This window comes from Tursiops truncatus, chromosome 11 (assembly GCF_011762595.2).
Source record: "Tursiops truncatus isolate mTurTru1 chromosome 11, mTurTru1.mat.Y, whole genome shotgun sequence".
NCBI classification, from domain to species: Eukaryota; Metazoa; Chordata; class Mammalia; order Artiodactyla; family Delphinidae; genus Tursiops; species Tursiops truncatus.
The window spans coordinates 24,402,348-24,429,039 of NC_047044.1; the positions used below are offsets into that span (position 1 = coordinate 24,402,348).

The 26,692-nt window shown below is 36.7% G+C and overlaps 1 protein-coding gene and 1 non-coding gene across 3 annotated transcripts in view; one reads left to right on the plus strand and one right to left on the minus strand.

Moving 5' to 3' along the window:
• Positions 1-26,692, minus strand: part of CFAP54 (cilia and flagella associated protein 54) — a 301,722-nt gene that overhangs the window by 222,553 nt on the left and 52,477 nt on the right. For both annotated transcript variants that reach the window (XM_073788328.1, XM_019952057.3), the window contains exons 15-19: positions 24,614-24,690; positions 18,191-18,319; positions 17,700-17,826; positions 13,393-13,479; positions 13,180-13,301 (exon numbers count right to left, since the gene is read on the minus strand). In XM_073788328.1, the coding sequence (XP_073644429.1) occupies positions 13,180-13,301; positions 13,393-13,479; positions 17,700-17,826; positions 18,191-18,319; positions 24,614-24,690 (542 nt within the window). The remainder of the gene's footprint in view (positions 1-13,179; positions 13,302-13,392; positions 13,480-17,699; positions 17,827-18,190; positions 18,320-24,613; positions 24,691-26,692) is intronic.
• On the plus strand, positions 25,092-25,198 carry LOC117314392 (U6 spliceosomal RNA). The gene has a single exon (XR_004529139.1). It is a non-coding gene; the product is annotated as a U6 spliceosomal RNA (small nuclear RNA).

Consider the following 26,692-nt stretch of genomic DNA (forward strand, 5'->3'; position numbering starts at 1 on the left):
AGGCAAGAAACAAAAGAGAAGGAAAAGACCTACAATAACGAACCCAAAACAATTAAGAAAATGGGAATAGGAACATACATATCGATAATTACCTTAAATGTAAATGGACTAAATGCTCCCACCAAAAGACACAGATTGGCTGAATAGATACAAAATCAAGACCCATATATATGCAATCTACAAGAGACCCACTTCAGACCTAGAGATACATACAGACTGAAAGTAAGGGGATGGAAAAAGATATTCCATGCAAATGGAAACCAAAAGAAAGCTGGAGTAGCAATTCTCATATCAGACAAAATAGACCTTAAAATAAAGACTATTAGAAGAGGCAAAGAAGGACACTACATAATGATCAAGGGATCGATCCAAGAAGAAGATGCAACAATTGTAAATATGCACCCAACATAGGAGCACCTCAATACATAAGGTAAATACTAACAGCCATAAAAGGGGAAATCGACAGTAACACATTCATAGTAGGGGACTTTAACACCCCACTTTCACCCATGGACAGATCATCCAAAATGAAAATAAATAAGGAAACACAAGCTTTAAATGATACATTAAACAAGATGGACTTAATTGATATTTATAGGACATTCCATCCAAAAACAACAAAATACACATTTTTCTCAAGTGCTCATGGAACATTCTCCAGGATAGATCATATCTTGGGTCACAAATCAAGCCTTGGTAAATTTAAGAAAATTGAAATTGTATCAAGTATCTTTTCCGACCACAGTGCTATGAGACTAGATATCAATTACAGAAAAAGATCTGTAAAAAATACAAACACATGGAGGCTAAACAATACACTACTTAATAACGAAGTGATCACTGAAGAAATCAAAGAGGAAATAAAAAAATACCTAGAAACAAATGACAATGGAGACACGATGACGCAAAACCTATGGGATTCAGCAAAAGCAGTTCTAAGAGGGAATTTTATAGCAATACAATCCTACCTTAAGAAACAGGAAACATCTCGAATAAACAACCTAACCTTGCACCTAAAGCAATTAGAGAAAGAAGAACAAAAAACCCCAAAGTTAGCAGAGGGAAAGAAATCATAAAAATCAGGTCAGAAATAAATGAAAAAGAAATGGAGGAAACAGTAGCAAAGATCAATAAAACTAAAAGCTGGTTCTTTGAGAAGATAAACAAAATGGATAAACCATTAGCCAGACTCATCAAGAAAAAAAGAGAGAAGACTCAAATCAATAGAATTAGAAATGAAAAAGGAGAAGTAACAACTGACACTGCAGAAATACAAAAGATCATGAGAGATTACTACAAGCAACTCTATGCCAATAAAATGGACAACCTGGAAGAAATGGACAAATTCTTAGAAATGCACAACCTGCCAAGACTGAATCAGGAAGAAATAGAAAATATGAACAGGCCAATCACAAGCACTGAAATTGAAACTGTGATTAAAAATCTTCCAACAAACAAAAGCCCAAGACCAGATGGCTTCACAGGCGAATTCTATCAAACATTTAGAGAAGAGCTAACACCCATCCCTCTCAAGCTCTTCCAAAAAATTGCAGAGGGAGGAACACTCCCAAACTCATTCTACAAGGCCACCATCACCCTGATACCAAAACCAGACAAGGATGTCACAAAGAAAGAAAACTAGAGGCCAATATCACTGATGAACATAGATGCAAAAATCCTCAACAAAATACTAGCAAACAGAATACAACAGCACATTAAACGGATCATACACCATGATCAAGTGGGGTTTATTCCAGGAATGCAAGGATTCTTCAATATTCGCAAATCAATCAACGTGATACACCATATTAACAAATTGAAGGGGAAAAACCATATGATCATCTCAATAGAAGCAGAGAACGCTTTTGACAAAATTCAACACCCATTTATGATAAAAACCCTGCAGAAAGTAGGCATAGAGGGAACTTTCCTCACCATAATAAAGGCCATATATGACAAACCCACAGCCAACATCATCCTCAATGGTGAAAAACTGAAAGCATTTCCACTAAGATCAGGAACAAGACAAGGTTGCCCACTCTCACCACTCGTATTCAACATAGTTTTGGAAGTTTTAGCCACAGCAATCAGAGAAGAAAAGGAAATAAAAGGAATCCAAATCGGAAAAGAAGCAGTAAAGCTGTCACTGTCTGCAGATGACATGATACTATACATAGAGAATCCTAAAGATGCTACCAGAAAACTACTAGAGCTAATCAATGAATTTGGTAAAGCAGCAGGATACAAAATTAATGCACAGAAATCTCTGGCATTCCTATACACTAGTGATGAAAAATCTGAAAGTGAAATTGGTACAACCACTATGGAGAACAGTATGGAGGTTCCTTAAAAAACTACAAATAGAACTACCATATGACCCAGCAATCCCATTACTGGGCATATACCCTGAGAAAGCCATAATTCAAAGAGTCATGTACCAAAATGTTCATTGCAGCTCTGTTTACAGTAGCCCGGAGATGGAAACAACCTAAGTGTCCATCATCGGATGAATGGATAAAGAAGATGTGGCACATATATACAATGGAATATTACTCAGCCATAAAAAGAAATTAAATTGAGCTATTTGTAGTGAGGTGGATGGACCCAGAGTCTGTCATACAGAGTGAAGTAAGTCAGAAAGAGAAAGACAAATACCATATGCTAACACATATATATGGAATTTAAGAAAAAAAAAGTCATGAAGAACCTAGGGGTAAGACAGGAATAAAGACACAGACCTACTAGAGAATGGACTTGAGGATATGGGGAGAGGGAAGGGTAAGCTGTGACAAAGCGAGAGGGTGGCACGGACATATATACACTACCAAACGTAAAATAGATAGCTAGTGGGAAGCAGCCGCATAGCACAGGGAGGTCAGCTCAGGTATTTGTGACCATCTAGAGGGGTGGGATAGGGAGGGTGGGAGGGAGGGAGATGCAAGAGGGAAGAGATATGGGAACATATGTATATGTATAACTGATTTGCTTTGTTATAAAGCAGAAACTAACAAACCACTGTAAAGCAATTATACTCCAATAAAGATGTAAAAAAAAAAATTGAATGATAGAAAATAGAATAGCCTTTCCAAAAAACTGCGCTGGGACAATTAGACATCCACCAGCAAAAGAAGGAAGTGAGACCCATACATCACATTATATACAAATAGTTAACTCAAAATGAATCATAGAACCAAATATAAGAGCTAAAATTATAAAATTCTTAGAACAAAATATAGGAGTAAATTTCTTCACATCCTTGAGTTAAACAATGGTTTCTTGGATATGACACCAAAAGCACACCAAAAGAAAAAGTAGGTAAACTGAAATTCTTCAAAATTTAAAACTTCAAATGATACCATCAAAAAAATAAAGACAACTGACAGAATGGGACAAAATATTTGCAAATCATATATCTGATAAAGGACGTGTATTCAGAATATATTAAGAACCGTTACAAATCAATAATGAAAAGACAACGCCATTAAAAAATGAACAAGGGGTTTGAATAGACATTTCTCCAAAGAAGATACACAAATGGCCAGTGACTGACTCAAGAAGAAAAACCTGAACACAGGAATAATGATGAAAGAAACTGGGAAAGATATCCAAAAACGATATCCAAAAAGACTTTCCCACAAGCGTCAGTCTCAACTGATACTATTTTTTAAAATATTTTGAATATCAATGAACTGATTAATTCTTATGCCATTTTTTAAATTTCTAACTACAGAGAAAGCTCCTCAGAGAATATTCTAAAATTATTATAGCTTTGATAACAAAACCTGAAAAAATGACTGCACTTAAAAACATAGAGCAATCTCCTTACAAATATAAATGTAAACGTCCTAAATAAAATACTAATACATTGATCTAACAATATGTTAAAGGAATAATGTACTGTAATTATATTGTCTCTCTCTCAGGAATAAAAGGATGATTTAATATTAGGAAGTCTAAGGATATAATTTAATTTATCCATAAATCAAATGAGAAAAATATGATTACAGTTTCAATGGCCAAAAAGATATTTGAACAGTTTTTTTTGTTTTTTTTTTTTGGCGGTACACGGGCCTCTCACTGTTGTGGCCTCTCCCGTTGCGGAGCACAGGCTCCGGACGCGCAGGCTCAGCGGCCATGGCTCACGGGCCCAGCCGCTCCGCGGCATGTGGGATCTTCCCGGACCGGGGCACGAACCCGCGTCCCCTGCATCGGCAGGCGGCCTCTCAACCACTGCGCCACCAGGGAAGCCCTGAATAGTTTTTAATAGTCATTATTAATTTAAAAAAAAAGAAATGGAAAGAGAAGTCAAAAAGTATCATAAGACTAATGAAAATGAAAACACAACATACTAAAATTTATAAGATGCAGCAAAAGTAGTTCTAAGAGGGAAGATTTTAGCGAAAATGCCTACCTTAAGAACAAAGAAAGATATCAAATAAACAATCTAACTTCACACCTCAAGGAATAAGAAGAACAAAAAACCTAAGTCCAAAGTTAGTAGAAGGAACATCAAAGATCAGAGGGGAAATAGAGACCATAAAGACAATAGAAAAGTGTGTTAGTTTCTGCTTTACAACAAAGTGAATCAATTATACATATACATATGTTCCCATATCTCTTCCCTCTTGCGTCTCCCTCCCTCCCACCCTCCCTGGCACAAAAACAGAAAGATAGATCAACGTATTAAAGTTTTAAGTGAAAGGTAACAAGAGAAAAGTCTCAGACAGAGTCCTTGATTTAGGTAAATCAGATAAATTATCTAATAGAACTCAAGGTAGACCTAATGCTAGTTAGAAATTAAAATCCTAACTTAGCAGGCTTCCCTGGTGGTGCAGTGGTTGAGAGTCCGCCTGCTGATGCAAGGGACACAGGTTCGTGCCCCGGTCCGGGAAGATCCCACATGCCGCGGAGCGGCTGGGCCCGTGAGCCATGGCCGCTGAGCCTGCGCGTCCGGAGCCTGTGCTCCACAATGGGAGAGGCCACAGCAGTGAGGGGTCCGCGTACCGCAAAAAAAAAAGAAAAGAAAAAAAAATCCTAACTTAGCGAGGTAAATCATTGAGCTGCTAATAAAATTCCACTTATAAGAAAGTGATTGATATACTAATTCAAAAAGATATATGCACTCCCATGTTCACTGCAACATCATTTATAACCTAAATGTGCACCACTGGAGTAATGGATAGAGAAAATGTGAGATGGATGGATAAATAACGGAATTTTATTCAGCCATTAAAAAAAAAGAAATCTTGCCATTTGCAACAACATGGATGGACCTTGAGGGCATTATGATAAGTGAAAGAAGCTAGACAGAGAAAGATAAACACCATATGATCTCACGTATATGTGGAATCCAACAAAAAAACAAAAACAAAAACCAAGCTCACAGATGCAGAGAACAGGTTGGTGTTTGCCAAAGGTAGGGAGTTGGGGGTGGGCAAAAATGGGTGAAGGGGGTCAAAAGGTACAAACTCCCAGTTATAAAATAAATAAGTCATGGGGATATAACGCACAGCATGGTGAATATAGTTAATGCTGTATTGCATATGTGAAAGTTGCTAAAAGTGTAGATCTTAAAAGTTCTCATCGCAAGAAAAAATGTGTTAACTGTATGGCGACAATTATATAAGTTAATAATATATTATTAATACATAGTAACATAAGTTAACAAGACTTGTGGTGACCATTTAGCAATATATATAAAAATGGAATTGTGACGTTGTACACCTGAAACTAATACAGTGTTGTCTATTATACCTCAATTAAAGAAAAGAAAGTGATTAGGGGTTTTTCTTTTTTTTTTTTTTTTGATTAGGGGTTTTTTAAAGGGGGTTCCTCAAGTACAAGGAGGAAATATCACCAGGAAAGAAGACGCAAAAAATCAAGATAGAAAAATTTGCATGAAACCAGCTCTACTTAATTGTGAAAGAGAAAGTATTATCGATATGGATGTGACTTGCCTATCCATGGCCAACATGTTGCCTAATATGTCTAACAAAACATGTTGTTTTGTTTGTTTTATATCTTTATTGGAGTATAATTGCTTTACAATGTTATATTAATTTCTGCTGTATAGCAAAGTAAATCAGTTATATGTATACGTATAACCCCATATCCCCTCCCTCTTGAGCTTCCCTCCCACCCTCCCTATCCCACCTCTCAAGCATAGAGCTGATCTCCCTGTGCTATGCAGCAGCTTCCCACTAGCTATCTGTTTTACACTTGGCAGTGCATATATGTCAATGCTACCCTCTCACTTCGTCACAGCTTACCCTCCCCCCTCCCCATGTCCTCAAATCCATTCTCTACGTCTGTGTCTTTATTCCTGTCCTGCCCCTAGGTTCACTGGTACCGTTTTTTTAGATTCCATATATGTGCGTTAGCATATGGTACTTGTTTTTCTCCTTCTGACTTACTTCACTCTGTATGACAGTCTCTAGGTCCATCTACCTCACTACAAATAATTTCATTTCTTTTTATGGCTGAGTAATATTCCATTGTATATATGTACCACATCTTCTTTATCCATTCATCTGCTGATGGACATTTAGGTTGTTTCCATGTCCTGGCTATTGTAAATAGAGCTGCAATGAACATTGTGGTACATGACTCTTTTTGAATTATGGTTTTCTCAGGGTATATGCCCAGTAGTGGGATTGCTGGGTCATATGGTAGTTCTATTTTTAGTGTTTTAAGGAACCTCAATACTGTTCTCCATAGTGGCTGTATCAATTTACATTCCCATCAACAGTGCAGGAGGGTTCCCTTTTCTCCACACCCTCTCCAGCATTTACTGTTTGTAGATTTTTTGATGATGGCCATTCTGACTGATGTGAGGCGATACCTCATTGTGGTTTTGATTTGCATTTCTCTAATGATTAGTGATGTTGAGCATCTTTTCATGTGTTTGTTGGCAATCTGTATGTCTACTTTGGAGAAATGTCTATTTAGATCTTCTGCCCATTTTTGGATTGGTTGTTTGTTTTTTTGATATTGAGCTGCATGAGCTGCTTGTATACTTTGGAGATTAATCCTTGGTCAGTTGCTTACCATATGATCCAGTAATCCCACTCCTGGGTGTATATCTGCAGAAAACCATAATTCAAAAAGACACATGCACCCTGATGTTCGTTGCAGCACTATTTACAATCGCCAGACATGGAAGCAACTTAAATGTCCACTGACAGAAGAATGGATAAAGAAGATGTGGTACATATATACAATGGAATTTACTCAGCCATAAAAAAGAATGAAATAATGCCATTTGCAGCAACATGGATGGACCCAGATATTGTCGTACTGAGTGAAGTAAGTCAGATAGAGAAAGGCAGATATCATGTGATATCCCTTATATGTGGAATCTAAAAACAAGGGTACAAATCAACTGATCTAGAAAACAGAAATAGAGTCACAGATATAGAAAACAAACTTACGGTTACCAGGGGGGAAAGTGGGGGGAGGGATAAATTGGGAGATTGGGATTAACATATACACACTACTATATATAAAATAGGTAACTAATAAGGACCTACTGTATAGCACGGGGAACTCTACTTAATACTCTGTGATGACCTATATGGGAAAAGAATCTAAAAAAGAGTAGATATATGTATATGAATAACTGATTCACTTTGCTGTACACCTGAAACTAACATAACATTGTAAGTCAACTATACTCCAATAAAATATTTTTTAATTAAAATAAAATAAAGTAAGCTATAAGGATATATTGTACAACACAGGGAATAAAGCCAATACTTTATAATAACTATAAATGGAGTATAACCTTTCAAAGTTGTGAATCACTATATTGTACACCTGTAACATATAATATTGTAAGCAACTACACTTCAATTAAAAAAACATATTGTTTTATTGCCACAAAACAATAGTACTGAAGTCCAAAGTACTATTGTCTGAATGCAAATCTCTCTGCCTATGGTTCCCACTAGAGAATGTGTGACCTGCCTCTTTTTACAAGTTACTCAAGGCTTATGATGACAGATTGACATTAAATACATTTGAAAATGACTTAACATCCACAGTGCAGCAAAACACTTGCAGAAAGATGTAATGCAATCTGGAAGGCCGTGATTAGGACACACCTAAACAACTATCACAAGACTGGAATGATAAAGTACCATATTTATTACTCATCTAGTAGATCTCCCGAGGTATATTCTGGGTTCTCAACAATATTATGTATATTTCAGAAGAAGATGAAAAGTAGGTTGTCATATCCAAGAATCCTGGCAAAGAATATTGCTGAGAATAAAATATACGCTTTATAAGATCTAAGAGAAAAGACAGAAAGAAATGTGTAGTTTGATAGAGAAAAATATATCTAAAGCATCAAAAATCATACTGATATGACAAAAAGAATATTCCACAGTGCTTAAATTAGAAGATAAAATAGTAGTAATAATAATGGCTAACATTTATTGACTGCTTATTCTATGTCAAATGCTAAGCATTTTATAGGCATCATTTCATTGAATCTTCCCCAAAACACCCATTTTACAGATGAAGAAATTAAAATTTAACAGAGCATGGGTAATTTGACCTTGGTCATACAGCTAGTCAGCGGCAGTACCAAAACTCTAATCCAAGAGCCTTATACTCCTAACCATTATGATTTCTTGTCTTAATACAAAGTGAAGTTAAAAAGAAGCATGGAGAGGCAACCAGAGATGAAGTTTTCTATGCAATAACGTCAAAATATTTAAAAGAAAAAAATCCTAAAATGTAAATATTCTAAAATCTCTGTCAGTAGTTTGAAGACTGCGGGTCAAAACATGACCTCAAAAGAGGGGGGTTAGACTCAAAAAGGGTTTTACTCTTTATGAGGAAGACTTCAGCATGAACAATTAAAAAGAACTGAGAAGATCTCTGAAGAATATTGGCTTACATATATTTTTCCTAAAAAAAGCAAATAGAATTAATTTGACTAAAATGTTATAAAATAGGAAAAATCACTTCACTTGGTAATCCAGTTACTGCTAACACAGTTAATACAATGGTATTTAGGGGCCATCAAGATGTAAATTCAGGAAGTATTAGAGCCAGGAGTGATTAGAACTTCTAGTGGCCTGGGCTTCTTCATGAGTTCTGGTTTCAAATTAGGACCATAAAAGTGGATTCTGTATTGATTATAAAAAATAATCTGCTAATCTATAATGCTCCTTTGCTTAGAGTTGAAGCATTATGACTGGATTTCAGAACTGCTAAAATCATGTTAATTATTGATTTAAGTTTCAACATATAGTCCTAGGGGAACACTAGATGCATCAGTTAGGGCTCTTTGCAACAGAAGCAACAGCAACATGAGGCTTGGAACACAGCAGGTCCAGAGAGGCAAGAGGGTCTACAGAACACAACTAACATAGTCTAATCAGGACACAGGCACTGGAATGAATGAATGCCAACTACTTTTTGTCTTTTTATCCCTCTGTTCAAGATTCAGATTCCAAGAAGGGAGCAACCAATCAGCCTCGCTTGCATCACCAATCCTCCTCTTGGCTGGCAGAGAAGAGAGGCCCTGAAAAGTCCTACCTGATTTCTTCTAGTGGGGAAGAAGAAATTCCTCCAAAGGTGATGTTTGGAAGAGGGAAATAAATGCTGGACAGAAAACAACAGTATACACCCCTGCCCCGGTACCCTCAGCACTTGGATTGAGGAGTATTCCTGCCTCTTCCCAGTGAGGAATTGCTCCGCAAAGACGCTGAAGGTTGGGCTGCTGGACTCTGAAGCGAACTAGGAGTGGTGATCATAAGCCATATGCTGACTCCTCTATTTATCGGAAGTAGAAAATCAGGGACATCGCAGGCTGGTTCCAGGTGCAATCCATTAAAATCAATCTGAGGTATAATGTGTAAAATGCCAATATGCACTTCCAGAAGTCAAATAACCGAGACAGGAAACCGAGAAAAATAAAGCCCCACAATCAAGAAAAAAAGCCAGCCATCTCTTTTGGAAGGCTAACGGGTTCTTATCAAAGGTTTGTCCCTCCATCCATGGCAACAAGCTAGTCCACCTTTAATGGACTTGGAATAAAACAGACCTGATGAGAGTATCCATCTCCACAAGGTCGGGAAACTTCTGAAAAACTAAAACAGGGTATGAATTATTTAAGGGTTCTGCAAAGACCCAGGCTTTTCAAATCTTTTTTATGGTATCAGGTGACACATCAAATACTGATTTGTGGATAATTTTATTACCAGACCGTGATAATGTAAAGCATGCTGTAATATAGCCCAAAAGAAAATGATTGCCAAGGGAATGAAATTTATTTGTCTTCTTTAAGGAAAGAAACTTTGGCAATTATTTGAGCCGTAACATCGTTGTTTATGAGAGTACCCTGAGGACTGATCATTAAGCTTTAACACCAGGATGAAAAACTGCCACAGAGGAGCAGAGGTGGCTATAGAAGATTTCGGGACTTCTAAATAAATATTCAACATTTCCCAGCTGGTGACAATTCTTATGGAGGGCCCCTCGTAAAAAGTAGAGCTTCTAAATGCCTCTCATGAGTCTAAGAGGATATTATAATTTTTCTTAAAATAGTTTCACTTAAGAAATAGAAGGAAAAGATACACAAGGAGAACATGAAAACTTCAGACCTCTCACATCTCCCGTGTGTTCCCAGTCACAGTGGTAGAAAGACAGAGACCTAACAGGGCAATGGGCATATTATGATAATATAAAGACAAGATTGCATCATAATAAACCAAAAGGGAAAATCCCAGAGGCTTTACTCTCTCTGGACTATGAGAGGCCATGAGATGAGTCCTGAGACAAACAGTTCTAAAAGAAAGATAAGTTTTACTTGCCATGGAAATAGGACTGAAGTACTAATGTCCTCCAACCACTAGGCAGTAGCGAGCGGCTGCAGAAGCATCTGCTGAGAAAATGGATCTGAACCCAGGAGTCTTCCAGCAGAGATCAGACACCACTTGGCCTGGTCAGCTGAGACTATCCAATACCATCATCAAATTCCTTCATTCAGATGCTGGAAATTCTACTATAATGAGGCTCTCCCCTAATACTGCCAGGACAGACTTCCCCACCTTGAACACTGATAGCATCTGTTTATGCAGAATCCTTAGACTTCTTACGAGCTAGACTCTACTTTCTCTCTGGTCTCACCTCTTACCATCCTCTCCAAACACTTCCCTCCTCTTTGCCATTGCATCGAAGCTTCTGTTACACTGAATGACCTCAGGACCACAAGCACTCTATGACCCTTCTAGCCTCAGGACCTTTGCACAGGTTGTTCTCTCTGCCTTGCATGTCCTTTCCACTTTTGTCTTTCTCTTTCCCTGGGTACTCCTGTCTGTCTTTCAGTATTCAACTTCATGTCACTTTTTCTGGATGTTTCTTCAAATATTCCCCACTGTTGGGTCAGGTATTCGCTTCCTGAATTCCCCTGGCACTCTTGCAATTAGAGCACCTATGACAATGACTCATAATCACCTACTTACACGTCTATGTTCCCATAGACTGGATTTATCTTGAAGACAGAGACCACAAAGAGCAGGCAATCCATCAATACTGGTTGAATAAAGAAAGGATTTTTGTTTGTTTTTATCCCTTGTACTCAGCATAATACCAGGCACATAGTCAACTTGCAATAAAACATTTGCTGAATGGATCATAGGCACTCAAAAACATATGTTGGATGAATGAAGTGATGGACTTATGATCAGGAAGTACTACATACCAGAAATCTAAAACTCCAATATTCTATTGCATTGGCCAAAAACTTGGTTCAGGTTTTTCCGTAACATCTTACGGATAATCCGGAATGAATTTTTTGGTCAACCCAATACTTTCTAACTTCCAACACCTATCCTTCTAGCTCTCTCAGATTCTGATTTTCTGGTCCCTGATCTCATAGAGATGCCCAATCTCTTGATATCTCCATAGTCTACCAAGTCTTTAAAAGTCTTGATGGTGTTACTTCCTTCCCTACTCAATCTACACCCATTTTTCATTATGAACTTTTAACCTATACTTTCGTACTTTTATTAAAAATCCAGTCCAGTACAAATCTCTACTGTCACAAATATTCTACTGTCACAGCTACTAAGAGTACCACACCAGGATAATATCATACCAGCATGCAGATGAGGCCACCTGAAAATCCATGGTCTTCAACCTCAGCCAGAACTTCAGGATGCTGACCAGTCCTTTAACTTAGAGTCAGCTCCCTCATCCATTCCTCTCCACTCTCCAATCACCTTCTCTCTCCCCAGTCCAACTATTCACCCTCACTCTCCATGGCAGATTCCCTTGCCTCCTATTTTACACATGATTGAGATAAGAAGGCATCCACTCAACTCCCTGCCTCCACACCAATGGACTTATTGAAATCTACATCTGTCTGTTCCTCCTTCCCTTCTATATCGGAGGATGAGGTGTCTGCTCTGCAGCCCACCCTCCACTGAAGATGAACCACTTTACATGTGCTTTCAATCTCATCCCCTTCCCTATTCTATTAGAGGACCCCCACTATACGTCGAACTCTTCTTAAACTCTGTATCCTTCCCCTAGCTTTGACTTACTCTTTTCTTTCCCTTGTCAGACAAGCTACTTGTATTCTCTACCTCATCATATGCCATTCATTCAGCCAACACAGTCAAACTTTTGTGATACACAGGGGCAAAAATAAAACAGAAATGTGATTCCCCTCAGAAATTTAAACTCTAAAATCAACATACAATGAATAAGTAAGAAGACAGAACAATTTCCAGGTCAGAGAGAGACAACAACAGCAAGGCAACTGGTCCATAAATCAGCAATATCCATCTGGGAGAAGGTACTTTAGCCCATGGACTTTAAGTATTTTAGTTCCATAGTAAGGAATGCATTGATGCTGGCACAGTGTCACTTACATTCTACGATTCACCTCATTTTGAATCCTGATTTTATTTAGCTCCCCCTGTAAGGTCTCCCTGCAGAGAGAGAACCTCTCATTTCAGGAGAGTTCAGGGCTGGAGATACAGATTAATTTCCCTGCTTAAAACTATTGCACTTCACAAAGAGAAGACTAGACACGGCAAATCTAAAAGTTCATAATCTAATGTTAACGGCAACACATTATTTTTAGCAAAGAGAAATAAATCATTCATTTTTAACAGGGGTTGCATGTCAGGACTAAAAGAAGAAATGATATATTGTTACCATCAAGAAGTTATGTAGAGATGTACAGGTTGCATCTTTCTCAAACACTAGAAGGGTTTTCTGCATCAGGTAAATTGCTTTGGATAGCTTATTCTTCCTTATTTTATTCATTACACTTAATTCTGTAAAAGCAAACAAACATTTCACCGAAAGGGCAACATAAAAACTATCTTTAAAAAATGCGGAAAGACAATTTATCCAAAACTTAATTACCTGTAAAACAATCAGGACTTCCAGGTTTTTTTGGCTTTTCTGGACCTTTGGTAGATATATTTTTGCTAACAGTTGGAGTCTGCAAAACTGAAGAAGAAGAAGAAGAAGAAGGAGAAGAAGAAGGAGATTGTTATCACAATTAGGTTTATGTTCAAGAAAGGAAATATTTTCTAAACACTAAAGAGTAACTATTTGTAAAATTATTGCTTCCTCTATCATGTCATCTTTTTTTCATTAATAGATAAAAATTCAAACAAATCTAATACAGTTTCATCATTAAATTCTCTTTTATTTGCTACTGTATGAGAAGATCAAGAATTTTTAAATTATAACAATATTTGATTTTCTATTTCACCTTAAATAAAATTATCTTGAAGGTTGATAAATAGGGTCCAACCAACTTTTGTTCACTTTCCCCCTTCATAAACTTTTCAAAATTGCTCCATCCATGGTTCCTGCAAGAGCTCTGGGTACCACATGAAGACCTCCATTCTCTTCTATCTGTGGCTGATAAAATCAGAGCCTCTCTCAAGATTTTCAACTGACACACAAATTATTCCCAATTGACTGTGAGCAGTGAGAGATCCTGGTGTGCAACTAGGACTGACCATCACGGTGGTCCAGGAAAGAGGTAGCAGGATGAGGGAGAAGAAAGTAAAGGTATGCTGGTCCAGGGAGATGGAGAATATTACACTGATTCTTGATTTTCCAGGTCTGGCCCTCAAGAGACCTGGCAATATATTGTTTCTCTCCTTAAAGGTACATGAGTGTACCTGTAGTAACCTTACAATAAACCCCTTTTATTGAGGTTTAATTATTTGTGCTAATGCACATGAGTCACCATGGGATGATGAATGATTGATGAAAAGATGCCAAAAGACACCGTTAAAGGATATAAGGTTTCTTTAATGGCAAAGGATAAGGAAATTTATCTTCATGGAAATAGCAACACAAAGCGGAAAATAATGCATCTTTCTCTCAGTACCTAGGGTATTATAAATGCTAATTAAGTGATAGCTCTCATGATTATAATCACTGGAGATAAGAAGGATGAGACTGCAAGAAAACTCTGAATGCCCAACACAGGAGTCACATTTAAATGCCACAGTCATCAATAGACAACCACCGTAAAGTTCTTGAATAAGAATGACAAAAGCAGTATTTAGGCAACATTAATCAGACAGCAGCATACAAGAGTGAAGAATGACAGGAGAAAAAAAGTGATAATCTGTGCTAGGGTGGCAGTTCAATAAAGCAGAGAAAAACATCAAGCAGATCCAGAGATATTGCAAAGAAATAATAACTAATCCTATGTAAATATATATATACACACACACATATATATATATAGAGAGAGAGAGAGTCAACTACAAACTGGCACTTGCCACTGGCACTTGCCAGCTACCTCTACAAGGATTAGATCATGTGCTGCTGCAGCTGCTGACTTTCAACATCCCCTGAAAGGAGCTCAGGGTGGAGAGCAGAAATGAGGCTCTCTGTGCTCTGGGAAAAACTGGTAGAACAGGTCTTCAGATAGTTAGGTATTTTCAGGAGTTGATTTTATGAGCCCAATTCTTGTATCCCCTCATATCTAGAAATGCACTAAAATCTTTCATGGTGACGGCTGCTCCTCGTGACTAGCAGAAACCTTCTGCAAAAAAATATGTGCTTCATTCCATGTACTCCCCGCCTTCACCAAAATCACATATATACTGACCTTCCCCCTACCTCTTTGAGCAGTTTCTCAGAGCTATCTGAGATGCTGTCTCCCAGGCTATAGTCCTCATTTTGCCCCAAATAAAACTTAACTTGCAACTCTCATGTTGTGCATTTTTTTAAAGTCGGTTATCTATATATAGATATATAGGTATCTATAGATATATCCAAAATATATAAAAAAACTCAAGCCATTTAATAATAAAAAAATCTGATTTTAAAATGGGCAGAAGAGGGCTTCCCTGGTGGCACAGTGGTTGAGAGTCCTCCTGGCAATGCAGGGGACACGGGTTTGTGCTCCAGTCCGGAAAGATCCCACATGCCGCAGAGCGGCTGGGCCCATGAGCCATGGCAGCTGAGCCTGCGCATCCGGAGCCTGTGCTCCACAACGGGAGAGGCCACAACAGTGAGAGGCCAGCGTACCGCAAAAAAAAAAAAAAGTGGACAGAGGAACTAAATAGACATTTTTCCAAAGAAAATATACAAATGGCCTACTAGTACATGAAAAGATGCTTAACATCACTAATCATCAGGGAAATGCAAATCAAAACCACAATAAGATATTACCTCACGCCTATTAAAATGGCTATCATCAAAAAAGACAAAAGATAATAAACATTGGCGAGGCTGTGGATTAAAGGATACCCTTATACACTATTTGTAGGAATGTAAATTGGCTAAGCCACTATGGAAAACACTATGGAGGTTTCTCAAAAAATTAAAAATAGAACTACTATATGATCCAGAAATCTACTTCTGGGTATATCTCCAAAGGAAATAAAAACAAGATCTTAGCGATATCTACAGTCCCATGTTCATTGCAGCATTATTCACAATAGCTAAGATATGGCAACAACCTAAATATCCATCAGTGGGTGAACGTATAAAGAAGATGTGACACACACACACACACACACACACAGTGGAATATTATTCAGTCAGGAGAAAGACATTTGCACTAATATGCATGGACTTTGAGGGCATTATGTCAGGTGAAATAAGTTACACAGAGAAAGACAAATACTGTATGGCATCACTTATATGTGGAATCTAAAAAACCCAAACTCATAGAAACAGAGAGTAGAATGGTGGTTACCAGGGGCTGAGGAAGTGGGAAAATGGAGAGATATTGGTCAAAGGGTACATAAGATGAATAAGTTCTGGGGACCTAATGTACAGCATGGATCATAGTTAATAATACTGTAGTAGACACTTGTAAGTTGCAAAGTGAGTAAATCTTGAATGTTCTCACCACAGAAAAAGAAACGGGAATTATGTGACATGCTTGAGCTGTTAGCTAACACTATGACAGTAATCATTTTGCAATATGTTAGTGTATCAAATCTACACGTTGTACACCTTGAACTTACATAATGTGGTATGTCAATTATATCTTAATAAAGCTGAGGAGAAAAAGTCTGCACTCAAAAATTATTTAATTAACCAGCATTTGATTAAATTTGTTTAGCTGTATATATGATGGGACATCTGAATGTATTCGACAGAGATCAGAAGTCATGTTAGGCTGGAACACTCAGTTCTATTCTATAATTACTCAGTAATTTAAAATGAGGAAGTGGCAGTTAAATGAATATTGACTATATAATCATGCCAGGAGTAACTTGGCTTTATCAAAATTTAACCTCAAACAGAAGAGATTTTTAGACCTAATAATATTTTAAATCTTATCCTGAAACTTGAGTAGTTGTGTTTCTATATGCACACTAGAATTACTATCGGCATTTTTTTTTAATGTTTTGACCTCTTTACCTAAATAATGAGGCAAAAACAACTTAGATCCAACTCATCTGTCCTCTCACACTGCTGTCAGAGATGTCTTTCTAAATTTTTCAATAGCTTCCAAGAGAAAATATAAACGATTTAACCCTTCAAGATCCGTGATCTACCTCTCTAGGCTTATCTGTGTCAATCTCCCATGTGTGCTCTTTACTGCAGCCATAAGAAAATTCCAGCAGTTTCTAGACTTCACCATATAATTGTTTGCTTCCACCTTACTAAAAGTTGCTTTCTCCATTCAAAATGACTGCCTCCTTCTCAATTTTCTTCATAAAGATATTTATGAAGATAAAGATAGCCTTCTGGTCAACTATCACTTCTTCCAAGAAGCCATCCCTGACTTTCTTGACTGTTATACTCTTCTGTGTGCCCATATCAAACACTCTGAGCCCACTTCTATTGCATTAATTAACCTTGACTATTATAGTTGGCTTACTTATCTAGAAGCTCAAAATTAAAGGCTGTGTCTTATTTGGACCAAGCTTAATATAGTTCCTAGATTTGATAGAGACTCAATAAATGTTTGCTTCATTAAATTAATAAAATATCAATAATTTACTATAACTCAAGCAATTTAATTTTTTAGAAGTTTACTGATTTGCTATGCAAGGTGTAAAGAAATAATGAAACATATCTATTGATATTTATCAGAGAAGTAAGAAAAAATAAAATAATGACATTTATCTGGAAAACACCTAGTCAACAACAACACTGTTTACAAATTAAATTGATTCTGTACTTGAACTTGTCTTAAAACTGATTCAGAACAAGTTATTTGCTTTGATGGCTACTACCTTGCAATTGGTCAAGAAGCACAACGGCCATTCGGTGCTGGGCTTGAATTAGTTCAAGATGCAAATCCATTATGAAACTATTCGGTGTGACTGGTTTGCACATGTCTGCATCTATACCGTGGGTGTGCTTCGGCAGAATTGAAGTAAAAATTAAAAAGGCATATGGTTATCAAAACATACTAAAACCAGCTCTGTCTTATTATCATTCAGGTTATCACTTTACTCTTAGCCATTAAAGTCTGCTCACTTCTCAACTCTTTGCAATCTGGCTTACACACTAAGAAATCTGCTTTTCAAGTTCACCAGCAGCCTCTTCAGTGACAGATTCAAAGACTCCTCACACTCCTTGATTTCTTCTGGGAAAAAGGGAATATATTTCTGGCCTATGAGAGGGAAGCCACCACAAACCGTGCTTTACTTACCTATTTGCAACGCCAGCCCTCTTCCTAGTTAAGTAAAATAAACCTAATGTAAGAGTTTCTCATTCTCACCGTGGCATAGCAATGGTCAACCACTGATGATCCATTTGGCAAAGCAGTTAACATGCAATTCAAATTTATCCCACCAATGGCTTTTTCAAGAAGTTCATAGGCCAAAAATAACTGTTCCTCAGGTTTTTTCTAAAGGAATTTTATAAACAAAACAGAAAAATTAAATTTAAGGGAAAATCATATACAACACTTCCCAACTTTTTAACAATAATTCAAAACCAAATAACAAATTTAAATAGCCTATCCAAGATCAATGACATATTTCTTACTAAGTATATTTGCTTTTGATTAAACGTGCAATACTATTAATAAAGGTAAAATAATAAATACAGTTCATCATTTTTCCAAATATTAATTAAACTTTTCAAAAACATGTATATAACTTCCTTTTATGGTTTTCAAAATCCTGATGGTACCAAATGTACAGGTAAATCTTAAAAATCTAACTCATAATTTGTCATTTTCACATACTTTATTTTGAAAGTTAATTTTTTTGGAATCTCTGAGCTGGAAATCTAGACTTGGAGGCCATCAAATCCAATGGTCTACATTGTGATTTTCAAAAACTAAATAACTTCTATTATAATTATCCTCACAGAGAGACAAATACAGAGAATAACATAAAGAGCAACCAGCTTTGTTCAAACTTTCTAATTTTGCATTTTTTCTTCAGAAAATGTTTAGGAAATAAAGCAAACACATACATGCAGATCACTGAAATCCCCTGTATAACTGTTTATAGTGACTCTCCTCTTCTCTGCCCCTAGAGGTAGTCACTGTCCTTGAATTTGGTTTTTAACCATTCTTTTGCATGTTTTTAAACTTTTACTACATGTGTATGTGTCCATTAACAATATACAATATCACTTTGCATATTTTTAATTCTCTTGTAAAATTCTGCAGTTCGCTTTTTTCACTCAACCATATGTCACTGAAATCTTCTCCTGCAACTCAGTGTGTCAGTCAGGGTTTAGTTAGGAACACAGAGCAACTCGAGGTATTGCAAGCAGAAAGGGATTTAATGCACAGAACTAGAAGTGTCCATCACTGCTGGAAGGCCTGGGAGAGCAAAGATCAAGAAAGCTGCCAGTGATGAATTTACAGGAATCTAAGAATACAGGAGGCAGGTGACAACCTCAAGTGTCTACCACGCTGAAGCAAGTGAATTGCAAGGGCCTGCTCAGCGAGGCTGGTCAATTAACTTCTTCCATCCGCCACTGCAGAATAAGAACTCTCTCTTCCCTTGTGTATTACAAATTCATGCAAATGCCCCTCACTGGAAGACTAACCTAGAACCGTATGGAAATGAGATGGTGGGAAATGTAGTTCCAGGTTTTCCCCCTGTAGTGTGAAGGTGACTCTAGACGTGGATGGCAATGATGCCAGGCTGATTCTAGTTCAAGCCCACTTTAGCTCACTCACCTTCACTGCTACGATGAAATGGTGTTGTGCTGAGGACTACATCACAATTCACTTATCCACTCTTCTGCTGATGGACATTTAGATTGCTATTACTAAAAGTGTGCAATGTATTATACTAGTCTGATACTTCCTTTACAGTCCTTATACCTTTCCTTCTGCTCTTCTTTTTTCACACAGCTGTCTAAGGCCCCTAGGACATTTTGATCAGAAGAATGACAGATATCTTTAAGTTGTTACATCGATATAAAGGGACTGCTTTTCATCTTTTACCATAAGTGTAACAGTCATTAAAGGTCTTGAATGATACCCTTCCTGGGATACAGAAGTTCTCTTCTATTCCTAACTTGTTAAGAGTTATTTTTTAAAAGGTGGTTGTTGAATTTCGTCAAATGCTTTTGTTGCAGCTCTTTATCTAGTGAGGTGGTTGTTATTTTCTCCTTTTCATCTGCTAATGTGGTGTACTGCATTACAGATTTTCTAATGTCAACTCATACTTGCATTCTGGAATATACATAACTTGATTACACACATTAAATATATATATATAGACATGAATCTCCATTCAAGAATCACTGGCTCATAAACAACAAGCTCCTACCGTATAGCACAGGGAACTATATTCAATGTCCTGTGATAAACCATAATGGAAAAAAATATGAAAAAGAATATGTATATGCATAATGAATCACTTTGCAATACAGCATAAATTAACACAACATTGTAAATCAACTATACTTCAATAAAATTTTTTTAATTAAAAAAAAAAAAAAAAGAATCACAGGCTCAGGGAGAATCACAACCCAAATAGTGTAAATTTGAAAAACGGACCTACATGAGGGCAGGTCCAAATTATTAGGAAGAGAGACTTTCTCCCGTTTACTCCACTTTCAGTACCCAAACTGAGAAACCTCAAACTGAGAAACCTCCCTACCAAATAGGCAGATATTTTTCTGGTCGACGGTTTACTAAGATGAGTCTTGTAGGCTCTGACTAAATGTGTGAGTCTGAGTTCCAAGCCCCATCCTTCATGTGCCCAAGGCTCATCTCTTGTCCCTAAATGGTTGTTAATCTAAGTTTCTTTGTAACTGAGCCCATCAACCTACTGCAGCATCTATTCATAAACTTACCATTTTGGTTTTCAGTTCCCCTTTCTATTTTGGCCCCTGGAATTTACCTTACTTTCTTGTGAGCTCTGTGGTGTACTTAAGGATATTTGCTCAATTCTGTCCAAAATTTCTAGGTGTTTTGTAGGAAGAGGGTTTTCAGGTCATCTAGTTTTCCATTTTGCCACAAACAGAAGCCTCTAAGGATACCTCTTAACACCAAGGAGCTTCAAAGACCCCACACACATACCCACATTCTAACACTGTCATCATCATCACCACCATCATCTTTGTCATCATCACAGCTAATACTGAATTAAAACACGTTCCAAGTATTGGGCTAAATGCTTTATATGGACTAATTTTTAAATTACCATAATCCTATGAGGTACTTATTAATTATTAAAACTTTATAACCCATTTGTCAAAAATAGCTATGTATTCAGTAAAACTTTAAAGTAAGTTTTTTAAAAATATAATCACAATAGCACCTTATATATGTTTTAAATAGTTGCACGTATACATGCAAGATATAAAATTTATCCCACCTGCAGACTCTGCTAGGTGAGCATATGGATTTTGGACTCTCCTTACAATAAATTCTCACTCTTCCCCACTTCACTCCCTTCCAAATAGGTCTGAGACTCTAGGTTGAGATTTAGTGCCCTTTGCGAAACATAAGGGAAAAACTGAGTTGCCACCATGTGCCGGTTACTGGTTTCCACAATGTTACCAACAGCTCATTTGAACTGTATCACTTAAATACTACCAGTAGAATAGATACTATTGTTATAATTTGACAGATGAGGACACTTATATTCAAACAGATTAAATAGTTTATTCAAGATCACACAGTCAACATTAAAGTCAGGATTCAACTCCAAGTCTCCCAATACCAACTGCTATGCCCTTAGACCACACCAATGAATCACCCTTATTCCACCTACCACATGCCCCAGTACAGCTGAGCAGGTAGTGTATGGCACAGGAGTCATCATAGACTTCTATATTTATGTTGATAATTTCCCAGCAGAGGGCAATAAATCATATCAAGGAAAGGGTGCATTTTTCTAATTTAAACACAGTAGCAATAGTTCATAAATGGTTTTCAGTTTCTTCATGGTCATCTTCTAAGAAATCCATTTCATTTAGTGCTTTTAATTGCCAGAATGTTTCCATCCAAGCCAAAACCTAGCACTTTGTAACACCTACTAGTATTCCTATTCCTGCCCTATGAAGCTTCAAAGAATAAGTGCTAGTCCGCTAAGCCAGTAATTCTTACATTCTTGTTTCCCTAAGAATCTACCTGGCAAACGGTTAAGAACCTCACACCTGAATTATAAACTTTTAAGAACCTCACACTTGAAATTATGATTCAATACGTCTAGAATGGGAAATAGGAAGCTACATATTTAGCAAGCACTGTAAATGATCCCTGGAAAAACCATTGGCAGACAGCTTTTATGCCCCCTCAATCTCTTATGCAGTTCAAACATTCTCTGTTCCCAATTTAAGACTTCTCAGCTCTCTCTCTTTAGAAGACACAATACAGCATAAAGAACTCAAAACTGCATTCTCTGAAACCTATTATTAGAAGATGAACATTACATTCAAGAAAGTAAATTCAGAATGCTCCCCCAGTCCTCTGGTACATTCAGGATATTTTATTTGTCCCCAATTTCTTAGGACTTGCATTTTTTATGTATTAGAAGAAAATACTTTATACAAATATCCTGAAGACACTTTTTTTTTTTAATCAAGAGGCAGCATAGCATAGTGGCTAAATGCCTGAACTTTGAAGGAAACACACCTAAGTTCAAATCCATTTACTGTGCAACCCTGATCAAGTAGAATGTAGTAGTGAAAATGATCACTATGACTACACAAATCAACTTGAGTCAATCTCACAAACACAGTACTGAGATTAAAAAATGAGCTGCAGAAGAATACACAGTGTATGACACCATTTACATAAATTTAAAAACAGTACTCTACTGCTTAAGGATACAAACATATGTAATAAAAATACTAAAATGCCTGAAATTTATCATCACTCTTTAGAAGAGCAGTTACTCCTAGGTAGGGGGAAAGACAATGTGAGCAGGAACAGTTAGTGGAGGAGTTGAGTTTCAACTGTACTAGCTATGTTTCATTTCTTAAAAGAGTGATGGGGGAATGACTCTTCATTATAATATTCTTTATAATTGTATGTCATATGTTTCAAATCAATTTTTCAGAGAAAACATAGTAATCATGAGGATTAACATTTAGCAACAGGAAAAAGTGCTGGTGGATTCATGTTAAGAAAAAACATTAGAATGTTACTATGTTAAAAATATGTCTTCTCAGAGCCTAAATCAATGCATGCCATAGAGCAGGCTCTCGATAGAGACTTGTTGAATTAATGAAAGAAAACAGATTATTGTGTTTTGTATTAGACTAAACTTTACATACAAACTTAATAAAACAGCAGTAATAAAAAAAATTGTGAAAAAGAGGGCTTCCCTGGTGGCTCTGTAGTTAAGAATCTGCCTGTCAGTTCAGGGGACACAGGTTCGAGCCCTGGCCCGGGAAGATCCCACATGCCGCAGAGCAACAAAGCCCATGCACCACAACTACTGAGCCTGTGCTCTAGAGCCCGTGAACCACAACTACTGAGCACATGTGCTGCAACTACTGAAGCCTGCAGGCATAGAGCCCGTGCTCCGCAACAAGAGAAGCCACCGCGATGAGAAGCCCGCGCACTGCAACAAAGCGAGTAGCCCCCGCTCGCCGCAGCTACATAAAAGCCCACATGCAGCAACAAAAGACCCAACGCAGCCAAAAATAAAATAAATAAATAAATATTTTTTTTAATTGTGAAAAAGACTAGTAGAAAATATAGAAAATGATAATGTTTAGGTCCATATAGTGAAATTACAGAATTTTTTCTTCATGTTTTAGTACCTTGAAATGCCCTCAAATGTTAACACAACTTTTGTAAGTTAAAATTATAGTTTTTTAATTAATCAGGTAAACCAAAATATAGATCACTGGCTTCCTCTCTAGAAAAGTATTTTTCAACTGTAGTCCATGAACATTAGCATCCTAAGTAGGTAAAATGAGTTTTATTTTCAATAATGGAACATATGGTATTCTATATCTCCTTCTTGGAAAACCACAGTACTCATGAGTAAATTAATGCCCCTGAGAAGTCATACAGTAAGGAAACTATTGTGTTTAATTCAAGTCAGCCAGGGTTACTTGACCCTGGCATCCTTTTCTGAAGGGTAGTACTAGCATCACATAGGACAGAGTTTGCAAAATGCTATTCTAGTTCTTGCCTGTAAATAAATGTTTATTACATATATGAGACAATTCCCTAGGCTCCCATTCAGCTATACAGGTCAACACAATCCATGATGTACAAAAAGAATTCAAATATAGTAAGAAAACTATCATCAAAAAGAAGAATGGCCATTTGTCTCCCTCATCTTCTATCTTCTCTTAAGCTAACATTCAGTGAGAACTTGCCACATGCCAGGGACTGTTCTAGGTGCATTTTTAGCAGGTAGTAACTAATTTGATCTGTCAGAGGTAAATGCTAAGTAGGACATCTCTGCTCTGTAAGTCTATGAATCACAACACATTCAAAATATCAATAGTAATGTAACTATAAATCCTCCTAAGATGCTTTATCTAGCTTATTTTTGGAGCTGATTAGATTTTTTTCTAAAGTAAAAACAAAACGTAGAAAAATGTCCATATAGTTCTCAATGTATACAGAAACCATAATTTCTCAGATATTAAATATTCAAAATTACTTCTATAATTAACCATTATACATTTACAAATTTAATATTATTTGAAAATTAAAATTCATGTTTTTAACTATATTTTCTAAAATATTTTGCAATACCTTTAATATTGGAAGAGTTTCCACACTCCCTTTTGGAGCCCCAAGGGATTCACTAGTCCCTTTCCTTAAAGGTGTATCTGAAAAATAGAGAGAAAGAAAGAAAGAGAGGAAAGAAGGAAGGAAGGAAGGAAGGGGAGGAGGGAGGGAGGGTGAGAGGGAGGAAGGGAGGGAGGGAGAGAGGAAGGGAGGGAAGAGAAAAAGGAAAAGGAGGAGAATAAAAAGAGGAAAAATAGGAAGAGGAGGAGGAGAGAGTAGGAGAGAGAGAGGAACAAAGAGAAGGAAGGACCAGAGAAAATAAAAGGATGAAAGAGAAAAATGGAAATATAACAGTGAATCATAATCATAAAGAACATTACGCTAGTTATCTTTTCACCCATGATTTTAGAAATGATTCAACACTTAGAAGTTGAACAACAAATTATTTCTTCCACATAATTACATTTTGTCTTTATATAAGTCAATTTAAAAGCATCTTGTAGTGCTCGCTTTGGCAGCACATATACTAAAATTGGAACGATACAGAGAAGATTAGCCTGGCCCCTGCGCAAGGATGACATGCAAATTCGTGAAGCGTTCCACATTTTTAACACAGTATTATGAAGCAATTATACTCCAGTAAAGATCTATTTAAATAAATACATTAAATAAACTGAACACTATATTCAACTGTACACTTGAGTTTGAAATACAATCAAGATAATAAACCTATCCATCACTCCTAAAAATAAATAAATAAATAAACAAATAAAAGCAGCTTGGAATACAACAAACCAACTCAAAAAGCTTGATTATCAGCAAGGTTATATTATGGTAAAGAGATCGGTCTTTCTATATATTCTATAGAAAGTCCACTGAAAAGCACTCAGCAAATAACAGTAAATTTAGACAAATGTCAGAGAAGTCTGGCTTGAATTAGAATATAAATAATAAAAATGTATATGGCAATGCTAGTTTCCTAGTCTAAAAATTATTCAGTAATTCCAATTAGACAATGAATTATTTAATAAACAGATGAATAAATAAACATCTTGAAGCAGATTATCATAATTAACATACAAAAAATGACTTGAATTTTGTGTTTTATGGGCCAATATGATAATGAGAATAACATTGTTGTAAAAGTTATAAAAATTTATATGTCTAAATGGGGACAACTGCTCATGACATAAATGTAGATGTTTTCAAATTTACAAATGGACTGTGCTCTAATATTGATTAGTTCTTTAGAAATAAAACATTTTAACAAAGGATCAGTATAATGAATTGTATTTAGCCCATTTATAATTGAAGAATATAAAACAATAGTCTCCCAGAAGTAACTAGTAAACAAAATAATAAAATTGAATAAGAAATAGACTTTTTTTAAAAAAGTAATCATTGGACCTTTTGCTTCCAGTAACAGATAATCTGGAAACATTCTGCTGGCTAGGAAACTGGAAAAATACACTTTTTTTTTTCATCTGCAAGCTAAGATGCTAATTTCAATACAGAGTCAGGATCTTGGGAAGGAAGTAACCTCCGGATCTTGGGAAGAGAGTCCAGGAGAACACAGCAACAGAGACTGGTATCCAGGGTCCACCAAGGGTGAAAAGCCAAAAGGGGCCACATCCTAGGAGTCAGAGTAACTGAAAATAGGTCGAAGAAAGAGCATCTCAGCTTTAAATTATCTTAATCTCTCAAATTGGAATAATGGGACCCTGGAGTAGTAGTGCCTTCATGCATCTGGTAAAAGCAAGCATAAATCTTCCCCGGAAGAACAGATCATCTAAGGCTTTAAATTACTTTTACAAAATATTTAGCAAATATAGAATCTACCACATAATCAAAAATAACCAGAGTAACCAAACAGTCGATGAAGTAAGTTCTTCATTTAAGGTATCAATAGAATAAATGCAGATGGAATGACAGAAGTTAGAAGCCCCTCATGGCTTACTTACCCCTCCTCCAGTAGCCTTCAACCAATGACAGATAAAGGTACAAATACCACAACCTCCCAGTTCTCTGAGGCATGTTCTATACAGTCTCCTAGAGGTCCCTCGTGGGAATAAGCCCTGTACCCACAACAGCAGCCTTCTCATG